The sequence below is a fragment of the Protopterus annectens genome, chromosome 14.part0, assembly GCF_019279795.1.
Source record: "Protopterus annectens isolate FY-2018-M chromosome 14.part0, PAN1.0, whole genome shotgun sequence".
NCBI lineage: Eukaryota > Metazoa > Chordata > Ceratodontiformes > Protopteridae > Protopterus > Protopterus annectens.
Window position 1 is genome coordinate 986,026,458 of NC_056748.1, and position 17,831 is coordinate 986,044,288.

Below are 17,831 nucleotides of genomic sequence, written 5' to 3' on the forward strand. Positions count from 1 at the left end.
TTCCATCCCCCTCTTGACAATTTTCTGTACCCCTAATTCCAGTCATCCCAATTGGCAAAATCTCCTTTCTCCATTCTTGTACTGGTTTAATTCTTACAATACTTTCTGCTACTTTATGAAGATATTATTTGTATAATTGTTACTACTCTACTAAAGGATCTGCATTCAAAATCCCAGTCTCTCCATTTCTTTGAACACACCCCCTTGTTTTATCATCATCCCTTTCCACTTTGAATTATAACCTTCTGCTTGTGTTATGTATATTATCCTTAACTGTGTAGCTCTCCAACTACTGTTGCCTACAACTTCTCAAGTTGATAAAAATATGCCTGACCTGTATACAAGACTAATGGGACTAAAAACATTTTCAATGCTTGCATCTTAGTATCCATATCTATAAATAAGAGTTTCCAGTTTCTCAATGTTTGTGTTTAGTTTCTTCTTGCATATCCTTATCTGTCATAACAGAACCCTTTTTAATCCATAATTCTAAATACTTTATCTTATCATATCCCCATAAATATGGGTGTGCTGATCCAATTCATGTGTGGGTACATAATTTATAGTTACAGACTTTGTTTTATATCCATTAATTTTATATCCTGAAAAGACTTGGAACAATCTCAGAATGTTCCACAACACTAAGATGTCCTTTTCTGGTTTTATCAGATACAAAATAATATTATCTGCAAATAAAGCCATCTCTTCTTAATTACCATACCAATTATATCCTTGTATTTCTGAGTCCCTTAATTTCTTTGCCAATGGCTCTAAATGTAAAATAAATAACAAAGGAAAGGGGGACAGGCCTGCCTGGCTCCTCTGTTCAAACACAGCTTATCTGCTTATCTGAAAGGAATCCACTCACTTTAATTCTTGCTCCAATCCTTCATATATCCTTCTAATTAACCTTTTATTATAAAAGGGAATGCAAATGCTTCCAATGCCCTACGCATAAAATTCCAGCTTACTATGTCAAATGCTTTCTATGCTAAAAGTTTTTGTGCTCTAGAGTTCTTATTGAAAAACAGTTGCAGAATTGAGTTTTTTCATAACACTAAAGCACAAAAACGTTTAGCACAATGACTCGAGCAACAAAAAGTACAAAAGGCTGTCACCAAATGTAGGGAGCCTATAACAAGGAAGTAAACACATTTTGGAAATCCTATGAGAGTCTCTATAAAGCAGAGAAATGTGAAAATCAACAAAAGATACAAATGGAAATGTTTATGGAAGAATGAAATATGTCAAGGTTAGAGGTAGATGATGCTCAATTGCTAATGGTTAGGATAGAAGGAGATGAGATAAAAATTGTGATGTATAACCAATCTACAGGAAAGTCCCCAGGAATAGATGGTATTCCTTTGGAAGTCTGGAAGCTAGGAGGAAACAAACTGATAAATATCTGGAAGGTTTTGTTTAACAGTGTTTTAAGAGAAGGAAAAGTACCAATGTCCTGGAAGAAAGCGTTGGCAGCTGTAATACCAAAAGAGGGTAAAGATCCATCAGACCCAGCTTCATACAGGCCCATTTCAATACTAAACCACGATTATAAAGTGTTCATGTCTACAATGGCTAAAAGAATGGCAAACGTAATGTCAAATCTGACAGATATAGATCAATATGGTTTTGTGGAGGGGGGGCAAACATTTGACAACATTAACAGAACAATGATCCAGAGGGAAGTAGAATGTAAGAAAATACCATTGTTGTTGGTGGGCATTCATGCAGAGAAAGTATTTGACAGAGTATGCTGGGACTTTATGAGCAGGGCAACAGAAGCATTTGCATTTCCTGAAAAAATGATAATGTTGATGAGGAGAATATACGAGGAATCGGAGGTGAAAATTAAAGTGGGAGGGATCATCTCTGAGAACTTCTGCTTGAGCAGAGGAACCAGGCAGGAGTTTCCTCTTTCCCCTTTATTATTTGCATTATACTTAGAAACACTGACAAAGAAAATAAGGGACTCAGAAATTTGAGGATATAATTGGTATGGTAGTCAAGAAAAGCTAGCTTTATTTGCAGATGATATTATTTTATAGCTAACAGAACCAGAAAGAGACATTGCAGTGTTGTGGAACATTTTGAGACAGTTTCAGATCTTTTTGGGATACAAAATTAATGACGCTAAAACCAAAGCAATAGCAGTAAATTATGTACCCACACACAAATTGGTTCAGGAATAGCCATATTTATGGGAACTGATGAAATGAAGTATCTAGGAGTATGGATTAAAATGATTCTAGCGTGGCAACTAAGGATATGTGGGAAGAAACCAAATAAAAGGTAATACAAAAAGTGAGAAAATGGAAGCTTTGTTATATAGATATATATAGTAAAATAATAGCAGTTAAATGTTTTTAGTCCCTTTAGTCTTATACATAGATCAGGGCGGCCACGGTGGTGCAGCGGTTAGCGGTACCGCCTCACAGCAAGAGGTTTTCCGGTTCGATTCTCGGCTGGGGTGCCTTCTGTGCAGAGTCTGCATGTCCTCCCTGTGGTTGCGTGGGTTTCCTCCAGGTGCTCCGGTTTCCTCCCACATCCCAAAGACATGCTGTAGGTGGATTGGACACTCTAAATTGGCCCTAGGTGTGAGTGTGTGCATGTGTGTGCCTTCTGTGGAAGGTTGGGCACCAGGCTGGCAATTCGACACTGTAAAACTCCACTGCCAATCATGAGTGGACAGGTGATCCACTGTGGTGACCCCTAACCGGGAAAAAGCCGGAAGAAGAAGAAGTCTTATACACAGGTCAGGCAGATTTTTATCAGCCAGAGGAGAAGTTGTGGATAGCAACTAATAAAGAGCTGAAGGACTTTATCTGGGAGGGGAAGACAGCAAGAGTCAAGTGGGATACTCTGATTCTTCCAGTAGAACATTGCCAATTGGGATTACCCAATTTGAAAGGGTATTTCAGAGCAATACAGAGGACAAGTAGAAAACTATAATTCAAAGTGGAAATGGATGATTATGAAAACAGGAGGGAAGCTCAAGAAACAAGGAGAAACTGGTATTTTGGATGCAGGTCTTTAAGGAGAATAACAATAATCATACAGAATATTATATCCATAAAGTGGGAGAAAGTATTCTAAGAACCAAGCCAATGTGGTAATGAAGAAAGGAGATTCTGCCGACAAGGATGACTGCAATTAGAGATACAAACAATAGGCAAGAGGGGGCTGGAATTTATTGGAGAAAACTGGCAAAGGAGCCAAAGTATTGGAAGCAAATAACTTGAGAGGCAAAGATAATAGAATAGGAAGACAGCAAAAGTTTATATGGACTGCAGGTTAGAAACTGTCTTCCCTATCAGGGATTGATATCAGAGTATAGGCAAAGAGATGTGGAGGGGTTAGTTCCTAATTTGCAATCATCTGCAAATTTAGTCAGCCAAAGACTACTGACATTAGCCCAGACTTCTGAGAAGTAAATGCCAAAAAGGAAACGTCCAAGGACTGATACCTGAGGGACTACACTTGTGCCTGGCCTCTATGTAGAGATGGACTCCCCAACTCTAACTTCCTGGGTCCTGTTAGTGAGACAGCTGGCTATCTACCAGGTGACATCTGGGTTTGTACCTAACCTCTTCAGTTTGTCAACAATGCCCGAGTGAGGTATTGTGTCAAATACCTTGGCCAGGACAAGGTACACAGTGTGAACAATTTTGCCCTCATCCATTGATTTGCTGACCTTCTCAAAGAAGTCCACCAGGTTGAGTAGGCATGATCTGCCCTTGAGGAAACTAAACTGGGTAGGGTCCAGTGTCTGGAGGTTTACTATATCTCTGTTGCTCATCTCCATGATAATTCTTTCCATGGCTTCACATGTCAGATTGGAGAGACTTATGGGCCTGTAGTTTCCAGGGTCTGTAGATGGCCCACCTTTGTGCAGAGGGATGACTGTTGCCTTTCTCCATTCATGAGGCACAAAGCCTGTTTGGAGGCTACAGTTAAACAGTAATTTCAGAAGCCCTGACAGATCATGCTTCATCCTATTTAGAAGAAATCCTGGGATATTGTCTGGGCCCATTGATGCAGTGTTCTTGGTCTTAGAGAGAGTATTAAGGACCTGTTTCCTAGTGATAGCAGGGGAAGTTAATATTTGATGATATTAAATGTCAAAGAAACAGCAAAGATTCCAAGCACGACTTAGTTCAAAATATTAATGGGTACAAAAAATACACAGGGTAACCGCTTTCACGGACCAAAGCTCCGCTTCATCAGACCATAATAAAGCATATCAGCAGTTACTCAACATTTAAACCTGTTTCATCCAATACAAATCAAGTTTGAGAGTGATGTAATAATTGGCTTTAATCAATACAAATGTACAAAAAAAATATATATATAAAACTTGTAGTTACTGATATGCTTGGACTGATAGACGAGAATAAATATAACAATCTCATTCATAAAAAAGCATGCTTACATATTTGGTTAAAAACTCAAACATCCTAATAAAAAACCTTAATAAAAAGTGTTTGACTACAAAACATCTGATTCAACATATTTAAAACCTACTAATGCTTCAATGGTCTAGCTCTTAAAAATGGTTTAAGTGAAACTCTGCTGTTTAAACCAGGATACCCGTCAGCTTGTAGTTTTAGTATCTACTTTTGCTCACCAGATTCAGTTCTATTGTTGAGGTCTCACCCTCTAACACTGTCATGTAAAGTTTCTACAACAAAAAACTTAAACCTATGTTCACAGCCTTCCTTCATCACATGCATAGCTAGGGCATTAGACTCTTTAGAGTTGCTGATGTCACGAAGATGCTCTAAAATCCTATCTTTGAAGGGTCTGTTCGTTTTGTCAATATAATATGCATAGGATGTCGTACAAAAACAACTAAAATACACTAGATTCTTGGTATGGCAGTCAGCATAAAAATCAATATTAATAACAAAACCTAGCTGTGGGTGTGTAAAATTACCTCCTGAATACATATACGCACAAGCTGTACATCTTTCTACATGTGAACGTGCCCACTCATTCTGACTGCACGAGTGTTATGTTTCAGGGGTCTAGAACATAGTTATTTCTTCAAAGATCTAGGGAAGGCATTAGAGTAGGGTGTGTGCAGCACTCTCCCATATTAGTGAGGACCAGATCCAGAATGGTTGTACCCCTGGTTGATGTATTAACTATCTAGTCCAGGGAGTTTGTGTTTATAAAATCCAGGAATCTCTATGCAGAAAGTAGAGGGCCATCTGTCACTCTGCCAGAAAGTAAGCCCATCACATCTGATAGCTGCTAGGCATAATACCTACATGCTATTATAATCATTTTCCCATTCTCACTGTCTCAGCTCATCAAAAGTGGGTAGCACAATGCAAGGTATTGAACTTCATATTAAAATAAACTATTCAGAATGTCCCAAATATTGGTATATATTTTTTAGTGTTAAAATAGCCCAACCAACTCAGGTCCATTATAGACTTCAGTGGCCTGAATTTATTTATTTATACTAAAACAAAAATATGGCATGATTATAGTCAGTTTAATTCTTCTTTGCTTTTCAAGAGGAGACAAGATGATCTTTCTGCATCCCCAAGAAGCCTATCTACATTTGAAAATCACTAAGGAGTCAAAGAGGATACTTCACATCAGCATAGAAGCCAACCATTATCAGCCCAGGGCTCTTCCTTGCAAGCTATTATCTGTCTCCAGGCTAATCATGCATTGCATATATGTAGCTGCAGTGGAATGGAAGGAGACAAAATCTTTCTGTTCCTTGGCAAACGGCTCCTAGATGCACCAACTTCGGAGATATCATGTGTCAGGAATTCTCTTTTAGAACAGTTCTAGTCCCTGGAGATTACAGCAAGCTCTGCCCAATCTCTAGTGCAACTCGCACAGACAATTATGTTCATGTGTTGTTCCCCTGACACCCTTCTTTGCAAGGTCAGTTTGCACAATGACAGCGCTCCTCCCATTATTCAAACAGTGCTCAAGACTAGTCATTCCAGACCAGTGTCACTGGCCACAATGCCTCGGGGCTTTCGGATTCATGCTGGCCACTATTTTTCCTAATACCATTTCTTCCAATGGACTGTACCAACTCAGTGAAACCACTGTTCAAGACTTGATGATAGATCATATCAGAGACACCTGATATGGTGGATTCTTCACTCCAGAACTTTTTCTGGGAATTTGTTTCCAAACTCCTAATTACCAGATGACTATCACCATGGATGGTTCAATCTTAGTGGAAGGCAATTTGACAACTTCAAAGACAGACAGTCCAAGGGGTATGATCAAAGGGCAATGCTCACATCAGTGATCTGGAAATTACATCAATTCTCTTCACTCTGTATGCATTTCAAGGTTACTTAGCTTGAGTGGTAATTACCATTTAGTGAGACAACATGACAGTGGTATGGTAACATCAATATGCAAGGGTGGACTCACTACTCTTGTGTAAGGATGAGATTATGGGAATGGACAATGCCCTTACAACAATTTTAATTTGCTACTGACATTTCTGAGAAAGCAAGCTTAATGCTTGCTGATGCTGCACATGTACTTTCTCAGTTGAACAGTAAAGCAGACTTTTTTCCACTGATGGTGGAAGCCTTACTGTGACTTGTTTACTTTCTAGTCAGTTTCAAGTGCAATTACTTGTCTTCCTAGATTTACCTTCTGCAGGAGAAGATGTTAACAAAAAGGGTCTTGCTGGGGTCACTGTCGTAGTGGTGAGGAGCATGAAATTACAGCTGTGCAAGTAAATTTACCATACTAGCAGATATTCAAATGGTCACTGCTGCAGTAGCCTTAGTTACATGGGTTATATTCTGCACTGGCAATACTGGCTGACCAGTTTCCAAAGCTTAAGGACATTTTCCACGTGCCCAAACCAGTAGCAGCTAGAACAGAGCTGAACAAAAGCAACTGTTTGGGTGTCAAGCACTTCACAGCTTTCATGTTAACTGAGAGAGGGAAGCTAGAGCCATAAAAGAGGTCAAAGCTAGGTAAAAAATAAAAAATAAAGGGGTGGAGGGAGGCAGCTGCAACTGCAGCAGTGACCATTTGAACATTTACTGTTATGGTAAGTTTACTTACACAACTTGAAGTATGTTCATCATTTGATCTGGAGCTGGCATAATGGTTAAGGCGTTTACCTTAGAGACACAAGATACAGGGCTTGATTTTCACCTCTGGGAAGCACGGCTAGGTTTAAACCCCCGGTCATTAGCCTAATAATCAACAATGAACTAAATGAACACTAACAGCAACTCTTTCCCCTGTGTCTTTGACAGACAGAGGCAGATAGCAATGCCAAAACTAACATACCCCTCCACATAACCTCTAGAAACTTCCTAACACACCCCTCCAAATAAAGGTCCATGATACATAGAGACACAACTGTACTGTACTACACAGCTAGGCTAATAAAGGTCCTTGTAGTCACTGTTTTAGTATATATCTATGAACCTATGATCACTGCTGTGTTAGTCTTGGCTATACTGCTAAGACTACCATAGCTTACACTGACAGGAAGAAAGAAGAATAAGGGTCCAGTAGGACCTGGAGAACTGCCTTAGCAAAGCCTGCTCTAGACCTGGAAAAGGAATCTAATTTATAGTGCTTTGTAAAGGTATGCACAGAGGACCAATTTACTACGTCCTAAATACTTCTATAATTCACACATTTCCAAAATGCCACTGATGAAGCCAACAGCATTTGGAGATAGGTTCATAGGTTGGTATTAGGCTATCTGCCCGAAGGCATTTATAAGCATAGCCAGAAATGTGTTGGCTTTCGCCGCCCCCTTAGATTAGTTCCCTGTGCCTCTGTCCAGCAGAGCCACTGAAGTGATCCCCGAGGTAAACTTTGTTTCCCATCCACTCGTCAAGGTTTCTTTTGAAGAGTGTTAGCGAGGAGCTCTGCCTAATGTAGATTGGGATCTTGTTCCAAAGCATGGGAAGTCTCTGGGACAGGAATCTATCCCTCCAACATGTCCTATTTATTGTTGTGGTGAGGTTTAGATCCCTAGAGCGTGTGTTTCGAGGGGATAAGGTTTTCTTTAGGTGGAGCATGTCCATCAATTCTGTGTTGGACATGACCTTGTATGTCAGGCAGAGATCACCTCTGAGTAGGCGGTATGCAACCGAGTACAACTGGAGTTTCTTCAGTCGAGCTGCATACGTCATCTGTTTGAGGCCAGTGATCCTCTTGGTGAGGTATTTCTGTGGTCTTTCCAGCTGTTGCAGGTGTCTTGTAAGGTACATCCCAAATGGGGCGTTGTACTCTATGATGGGTCTGATGAGTAGAGGGGCACAATGACCTCATTTGATCTGGATGAGAACCCTTTTGTGATTAGGTGGGCCACATAGAAGGATTTTCTAACCACTTTGGCAATGTGATTATCAAAGGTGAGATTACTATCTACTTGGGTCCCCAGATCCCTTATTATGTCTTCCATATTTAGGGGACTACCACCTATCTGGTAGCTTGTGGGTACTTTGTTTTTTCCAAAGGGGATGACTATGCACTTTTTGGCATTTAGCTTGAGGCCATGATTTTGACACCAGGTATCCGTCTCAGTGAGACCCTTTTGGAGGATGTCTGTGTCAGCCGGAGAATCAATTATAGCCCCTAGTTTGCAGTCGTCTGTGAACTTGGTCAGCCATAGTCCTCCTGTGCTTGCCTGTACCTCTGAGAAGTATATGCTGAACAGGAGGGGTTCTAGGACTGAGCCCTGGGGAACGCCACTTGTAACTGGTTTAGAGTCGGACCCGGCTCCCGCAACTCTCACCATGTGGGTTCTGTCCATGAGCCAGTTGGCAACCCATCTTGTGACGTAGGGGTTTATGTTCAGGCTGGTAAACTTGTCTATAATACCAGAATGGAGAATGTTGTCAAAGGCCTTAACGAGGTCTAGGTAGGTTGTGTGTACCACCGTTCCCTCATCTATAGCCTTGGTAACTGTCTCAAAGAAGTCCACCAGGTTTAGGAGGCATGATCCACCCTTAACAAAGCCAAACTGGGTAGGGTCCAGTGTTTGGAGGTTCCCAATGTCTCTGTTAATGAGTTCCATGATGATGCGCACCATAGGGGTCTGTTATGGCTCCACAAACTGTTGCTGTGCGCCACTCTATGGGTATGTAGCCTGTGGAGAGGCTGAGTTTGAACAGTGTGTTTAGGTGAGGGGTTAGTTCATCTTTGAGCTCGTGTAGGACGCAGCCTGGGACACCATCCAGTCCTATTGATGCTGTGCTTTTGGCTTTGGAGAGGGCTGTTTTAACCTGAGTGTCTGTGATTTCAGGGACTCTACATTCATCTGGTATGGTTATGGGCCCTTTTGGGGGTGAGAGGGGGTGACGTTTGCGCTGAACCTGTCTGCCAGGATGTTGGTGGTATCGATCGGTTCAGTGTATTTTGTGCCATTCTGCACTAACTCTGAGCAGATCTGAGCATTGCCACTTAGATTCTTGACATAGCTAAAGAATGCCTTGTGGTTATCTTTGGAGTCCTTGGCAATTTTTCTTTCAAAGCTCGCCTTGGATGATTTTATGAGAGATCATAGTTTCTTGCTGATACTGATCAGGGATGTCTTCCCTTCTTGGAATTTTACTCTTTTCTGTACTAGTTTCCTCCTCCTATTGTATAGCTTGTTTATGGCAGGAGTCCACCAGACTGGTTTCCTTTTCTTGGAGGAGTGAGTCTTGGTTTTGCTTGGAATGGCACCATCCATGCATTCTTGTAGCTGCCTGTAGAATGCATTAGTAAAGGATTTTGCAACTTGGACAGTGTTATCTTTCAGCATGGAGACTTTGAAACTTTCCACCTCGGTTTTAAGTAACGTGAAGCTTGCTTTTGAAAAAATTTTCACGGTGGTTTTCTTGTCCAGGGGTGGGGGCAGAATATGGATATCCAAAGTGATTTGTTTATGATCAGATCTAACCAGCGAGGGGTTGACCTCTGGTGTGGAACACCAGTCACCCATGTTGGTGATGACCAGGTCCAATATGTTGTCACCTCTGGTGGGAGTGTTGACCAATTTAACCAGGGTGTTTGAGTTTATACATTCTAGGAAAAGTTGGACAAGGGAGTTAGTACTTGAGTAGTTCTCCCAGTTAATGTTTGGGTAATAGAAATCACCCAATATTAGGGTGTTTGGTAGGACCTTTATGTTTCCCAGTGTTTCCAGAAACGCGGAATGGGGGTCTTGGGACATGGTGAATGATCTGTAGCAAGCTACAATTTAAATTGCAGTTTGCCCATTGTTAGTTGCACATGGATGATGTCGGAAGCATCGTGCTGTGCCACTAACCTGGAGGTGTGGGTATCCTTGATGAATATGGATACACCCTCGCCTTTTGTATTTTGGTTTAGGTTCTGTGGCCGAAATGTATGGTATGAGTTGTAGCCTGGTAGTGCTGGGGTGCTCTTTGGAGCCTTAAACCAGGTTTCTGTTACTGCACATATATCGATTTTCTCCATACTGAGGAGTGCCTCGAGTGCATGCATTTTGAGGTTTAGACTTCTGGCATTGAGTAGCATTACCCTCAGTTTTTTGTTACTTGTGCTATTTACGGCAGTGGGTTTGTCTTTTGAGCCTTGTCTAAAAAAGGCACTATAGGGGTGGCAAGAGCCTTGGCCAGTATTCGAAAGCCTAAGGGTGACAGGTGCAAGCTGTCTCTAGCGAAGCAGCATGGTTTGTCGAGCATGTCATCCCAGGCAGACAGACACTGGATCCCCTTTAAATGACACCAGAAACTTAGCCAATTGTTGAAATCGAGAATTTTTTCTTTATACTGTGGTATCACTCTTGGTGAGGGCAGGATGCTACTCAGGGTCAGGGTCATACCGGCCTGGGCTATGTGATCAGAGAGCTCTTCCATGTCTCTCTTCATGTAGTCCAGGGAGGTATGGCTCAGGTCATTCAGACCAACATGGACAATGACAGAGTCATACTTGTACTTGTTCTGGAGTGACCTGAGTACTTGTGTTATGTGGCGGATCCTGGCACCTGACAGGCAGCTAACAGTAACCTTCTTCTTATTCAGCCTAGTGAGTGGGACGTCAGTGTGCCTGACTATAGAGTCACCTATTACTAGTATGTTGGGTATGTTATTTTGCCTTAAGGGCTGTGATTGCATGGCACACTGGTTTTGTGAAGTGTGTGTTTCATGGTTTGTGTTGGGAGTGGAGGTTGCTTGGATATTTTCTTTGGAGATCTCTGTTGGTTTTGCAGATTTTTATTTAGAGCCTCAGAGTATGTTTTCATGTATTTATGTGTGTTTTTTGCCGGTGCTGTTTTAATGTGTGATCTGCTTTTACCTAGGTTTTCTTTTTTACTTACGTCCATAAGAAATGAATAACTGATTCGAGTTTCTGAAGGTTTTAGTTCTGGCAAGATAATATCTGAGCTGTCTGTGAACATCCATACTATGAGGAATATTTTCTTTCTCAGTTTTAGGTTCTGCAAAGATGACAGGGAAGGTTGATACCTTGTCCAAAGTAAAAGAAGTAAGAGAATAGCACTTTATGCATAAAAGATGGATTTGTTCTCAAGGAGACCCTATATTTGTGGAAAATTAGATAAGGCTGACCCACCACGAGAGCCTGTAATTCACAGACTCCTCTTGCAGAAGTCAAGAGCAATCAGCAAAACTATTTTCCATCTTATGAACCTCAAATCAGCCTAATAAGCTGGTTCAAACGGAGCAAGGATTCATTTTTCCAAAACAAATTTGAGATCTCAAGGATGAGCTACCTATTTTTGAGATGCCCTGGTTTACAACATCCCTTTCAAAAATATTTTAACATAGGAATGCATTGAAAGGGGGAGGGATCCATATCTATACATGTCAAATGAACCTTGAGAGAAGAGTAAGAAAGGCTGGAGGGTAACAACTTACACACACATTGTAAAACCAGAGAAATATGTAAGAGAGACCTGTTTTATTGTCTTGGCACCAAGAAGAAAAGCTTTAGTAACACATGATTTCCTACTAGTGGGATTATGTGTCTCCAAACTGCTACACATGCTCAGAAAAGATGTGTCTAAAAGGAATTAAAACTCCATCATCCAGGCAGTTAGATACACCAGTTTCAAGTTGAAGTTCATCGAACAATCCCTGTCTTGTGCGAGTAGGTCCAGGTTGTGAGGAAGCTTGTGGCAATTACCCTTGGTCATATTCAAAAGAAGGGAGAACCACTGTTGCTGATTCTGAGCCAGAAGGGAGTCACTACAATGGTCTTTGAGAATCCTTCTGAATCTTCAGAATGACCCTGGATATCAGTGGAAGAGCATACAGGAACATTCTTGTCCATGAAAATGCATATGTTTTCAGGCCTGTTTGCAATGAATCCCAGAGCAGAATTTTGTCAGAAGTTTGCTGTGAATGGAAGCGAATATATCTATCCGAGGTATTTCCCAAAACTGTTTCAATTCCTGGAAGGCTCATGGATTCAATTTCCATTTGTGAGGGTCTGTTCTGGTTCTGATCAGCATATAAGCTGTACATTCCCTTTCACTCACTCTGCTGTTCATACACTGTTACTGCCTCTACTCCTAGTTGTGAATGAAGTGGGTTATTCACTCGGGTCCATTAAAGAAACATGCAAAGGCCAAACAAGACAAAGACAGTGTCTCTTTATTTTATAAGACCACTACAAATAAGGCCAGCCCAGAAAATGGTCCAGGAAATATTTCTCTTTTTCTTAATTATTTATTGACATCTGATTACTGTTAGGTGCCCATTTCAGCACAGGCCCTAGAAGAAAAGCTCCAAAGTATTACAAAAAGATTTAAGAACAATAATTTTACAATCTTTAAAAATACTAAAACATCTAAAGTTACAATAACTATACCAATTTAGATGCAATGTGAAAACATTGGTTAAGATTATATACAACTTATATGACAATGATTAGAGAGATTGTAGCCAGTTTACACAGAAATTAAAGGTACATTTGTATAATACAAACATGAAGGGCAATATGAAATGAGACAAAAAGTAGGGTTATGGCACATTTAGAAAGAAAACCAATTGAGACAAACGACTGTCTCCGCTATGTAAGACAATACGAGTGAAACAGGACCCGGTCAAGTATCACAAAATTTATTCCAACCACAAACAATCACAAAGACATCGGTAAAGCGCTTTCATCTGTAAATTACAGACTTCATCAGAATGAACTCAATTGGTTTTCTTTCTGTAGTCGTTTTGGCTTCCTTGGTTTACATTTAGAAAGAGAGTCAGGGGAAAGAAACGGTTTGAAGTAAGGAAGTGAGTGAAGAAGGGAGAGTAAGGAGATTTAAGGTATGAATACGTACTTATTCATATTTAGGGATACAGTCTATCCTGTGGTTGAGCAAGATAAGAGCCACATTTAGGATAGGAACTTTTTCAGAATGGTTTTAAAGGACTGGAAAGAAGGTATTGACCTGATGGATACAGATACGAAGTTCCAGCGCTTAGCAACATGGTATGAGTACATACTATGCCCAGCAGATTTGATAGGATTGTGGACAGAGAGGACATTTTGGCCACTGAACTGTAATGACAGACTAGAACACAGTTCTGTAGAATGGTGTTTAGTACTGAACTAGCATATGGATGCTGGATAATTTTATAGGTGGTAAGAAGCTGCATAGATGTTAGTTGATGGTATAATTCTTATCAGTTTTGGCTTATCAGTGTTATATAGTGGTGGGTTATACAAGGGGTACTTGCTGCATATTTAGACCCTGTATTACAGACAGTATTGTTCACATTTTGATTTTTGTGATGCCAGGAGGTTAATAAGGATGAGAGCACCACAAGGTAGTGCGAGGAAGAGGTAAGTAGCAGAAGTGTAGGTTTAGTTGCATTGCTGGGAAAATTTTTGGATCTGTAAAGCATCCCTACATTTTGGTGACCTTTTTTATGCAATTTTCTACATGCAGGTCAAATTTAAGATTATCATCCACTTTCATCCCTAATAATTTGCTATGACAAGTGACTTCAATGGTTGTTTTACTGACAGAGAGGATATTAAACTTTGTTTTTTTATGAGAGAGGGATTTCGGGAAAAAAAACAGTAGTTTGTTTTTTGGGGGGTTGTTCACGAGTTGTGAATTTCAAAGCCATGTTTCAGTGGCTATTAAAGCTTCCTGAATATATTTTTTTGAGATGTGCCAAGCTGTCAAATGTGCACATCAGTATGGAGTTATCTGAGTATGGTATTAGGAAGGCCTGTTATGTGGATGTGTAGAGAGTATTGGTGAGAATTTAAAGAGGAGGAGACCTAGGATAGAACCTTGGGGTACACTAGTGGTGAATGAGAGGTATGGAGAGAGGGTGGAGTGCCATTTTACTGACTCATACCTACTGGGCAGGTAGCTTTTGAACCACAGAAGGGTAGGCTGAGAGAGACCTAGTGAGGACATCTGAAGCAGAAGTTTGCTGTGACAAACTGTGCTGAGGGCTTTTGACAAGCCTAGAAATAAGGAAAGTAATCTGCTGTTATCTCTAGCTTTAATGACAGTATCTATAAAGGTTAAAAGTGCAGTGTTAGTACTATGGGAGGCACAGAAGCTGTGTTGTGTCAGGTACAGGCGTTCTTCCTGCAGGAGACAGTTTAGCAATTGTTTTCTAATACATGTTTCAAGTATTCTGGAGAGGGGATAAGACTGTTATCAGTTTAAAGTCAGTAATGTCTGTTGAATTACCTACTTTGTGTAGAGGGATGTGTGTTTTTTTCCCAGAGAGAGAGAGAGTGAACGTTTGATTCCTGGACTGACCTATGTACAAGAACTGAGACAGGATGAGCAATGCTGTCAGCTACTATTTTAAGGTACTTGCTTGGAAGGTCATAAATTGAAGTAGAGCATGGTTTGAATTTGTTTAAGAGTAGTTTTATATACGATGTGGGCACAGGTTTGAAGGTGAAAGTGGATATGGTGACATGTGGCTGTTCATCAGTAGTGGGACTGGATGTTGGGAAATCCATGGTTAGTGATGCTATTGCAGTTTTGAGTGCTGAGTTATTGGGAGAGGGGTTAAGGATGAATTTTTGGTCTGGATGTAAGATTTTTTTAATGGCTGTCCAGAATTTTTAGGGTTGTGTTTACTATTTTAAGAGTTGTTAACAGTATAGTTTTTTGCCTTCATTTATTTATTTATTTATTTAATTAGGATGCAGAGCACTCTGACGTTTTTGAAATATTTTAGTGTTTTATATTTTTGCCATTCTTTCCATGTTTTTTTTTTTCCTATCCTGCATTAGCATTCGACTCCTTTTGGATAGCCAAGTTGCATTATTTACTTGTTGCCTCTCCCTTCTAAGAGGTGGAAGAATATTTAGGAAGTTGTGCTGAATTTATTTGCAGCATCGTCTAAGGGGGAGATTTTAGGATGTTACAGGTAATGGATGATAGGGTAGTGATGAATATTTCTGGGTTAAAATTGAATAGGCTGCATGTTGGTTTATAAGCAGGCTGTTTAAATGGATATGTGAGATATCTGGTTGTACAGACTGGGAGATGGTCATGGAGAGAGTGTGACATTGTACCTGTGGTGGTGAATTTGCAAGGGTCTGATATTAGGATCAAGTCTAATAAGGGATTTACTGTCTTGTTATAATGTTTGGGGCTATTAATTAGTTGTGAAAACAGATACATTCATGCTAGATGGAGGGGGGTTAGAGGTTAAGTTCAATCAACTGATATTGACATCACCTAGTAGTATTTTACCTTGTGGAATTGTTATGGATAGCCAATGTAGGATATCTTCCAGTACAGTTGTATTGTTGCGAGGAAGGATGGACAGTAATACATATTTGTTTATTTTCAGGAAAGCAGGAGGAAGAGAATAGAGGATAAGCTGAGGAGAAGCATGATTAAATAAAAGGATCAGTATTTTACTGATAGCAGGTAGTGGGGAAATAGGAATCAAGAAGGAAGTAAGCAGGGCTGCAGGTAGTACTCTCTATGAAGTAAAGAGTTAGGTTGTCCAGGTATCTTTTGAAATGTGAGAAATTGAGGGTTTGAAAGGACAGAGCATGAGAATGTGCTTAAGACAGGAAATATTCCGGATTTCTTTGTGGAAAGTAGAAGTTACACTGTAGACAGGTACTGCTGAGGAGAGTTAAGAGTATGAATGGATGCAGTACAAAGCAGTGTGGGAGGGAGAAAGGTTGTTGGAAATTATGCTTAATGTTAGATGTTTGTATTGTAATAGTAAGGCTGGTTGGGGAAAGCTAATGAATGAGTGTCACAGGTGAAATATGTATGTGGAAATATAATGGTAGAGTAAGAGGGATGGGTGGGTATTGATGGTAGGGTAGGGGAGAATGCAAACCTGAGCATAGTGGGCTTCTCACCCTCTGGTCAATTATTACATACACCAATCAGTTTATAGACAGTACAACACAACTAACAAGGTAACATAACATAGACATGTTTTCTTTCATTTACTGAACGCAAAAATCAGAAAGATTGCAAGTCTAAATAACTGGCATTTACAGTGTAATCTATTAGTCAAGAGAATCGGCAGTCACCTTACAGTGCAAGGACAAGTTCTTTTAGGGCAATATCACAGCTACTTTCCAGCACAAGTCAGGCATGTATTTTATCAAAGTTAATACGCAGCTCAAGGCTCTTCATGTTATACTTGCTTACACTGCACAATGACAAAGTTCTCAATGAAAACTTTGCTCTTGTTGTATAAGGTACTATATATGTGTGTGTAAATATACATATATAAAGCTTATATAAAATTAATAAAGCAACTTATACAAGAACAGCAACAATCTGTAGCACTCAAGTTGAAATTAATAACTTTCATATCACTATGCCCATGAATGAGAAAACCAAGAATTTACTCTTTTACATACAAAGAAATTAATGTATACACACAAGTGGTGAATGACATCTGTTTAATGGTAGGATGTAGTGATATAAACTGTAAGCAGGTGCAGTATTAAAAAGCACAGTGATAGTTAGTGGAGAGATAGAAATCTATGCCATCTTAAAGACAGGTATGGATTATCACATCACAGGGTTCCATAGTAACATATGTGTGTCACCAGACACAGCTATCACAAATACTCTTCCTTAGATATCCAAGTCAGGTTCTTAGACTAAATGAGGTCATACAATATAGCAACACAAAAACACACAACTGGATATGTAACAAAACAGAATTCTTTTTCATTTCATATAGTGATTCATTTTATTTAATAAAACAAATGAAAACAATCTTTCTTGTTAGTAGGCCTGAAATCAACATTTTAAAATTCCAGTAGCTTTCAAATGCATTACTATTTTTCCACAACACAAGTGTAAGTTTTTACATAACATTCAAAATCTAGGCACTTTCAGCCACATTCAGTTAACAATAAACTCCAGAAAAAAGTACAAATTTCAATATCCTAGATCTCAAAAGAGTTGATTTAGTCAAGATGAAATGCAATACATCCAGACACAAACTTAGGGAAGTGGTAACAGAGATAATAAAACATACACATCACATTTATTGATGACTGGTGTAAACAGTACAAGTGTCATGCTATTATAACACACAAACACCTGGTAACTTACCATCACAATCTGGTCTGTGATAAACAGCAAAACTCTTGTGGGTTCACATTCCAGCATCCCAGTGTAAAACTTTTCCACAAGTTTTTGACTAAAGTATGCAACATTCCAAAAAGATGTTTGATTTCCATCTGCAGGGTCATTAGTTCCTGTAAAATACATCAAGTTAACTCAATCAATACACTGTTTCCTATATAATGAAGTAAAACCATTACAGGACCTCTCAAGTACTGATATCTATCTACAAAAATCGATAACTGAATCACTTTTACATGAAATGAAATTGTTCAAAACTATT

At 39.7% G+C, this 17,831-nt stretch overlaps 1 protein-coding gene across 1 annotated transcript in view; it reads right to left on the reverse strand.

Annotated features, from left to right (window-relative positions):
* Positions 1-17,831, reverse strand: part of WDFY4 (WDFY family member 4) — a 4,454,583-nt gene that overhangs the window by 2,519,260 nt on the left and 1,917,492 nt on the right. Inside the window, exon 32 of the mRNA XM_044055648.1 lies at positions 17,537-17,682. Within this exon, the coding sequence (XP_043911583.1) occupies positions 17,537-17,682 (146 nt within the window). The remainder of the gene's footprint in view (positions 1-17,536; positions 17,683-17,831) is intronic.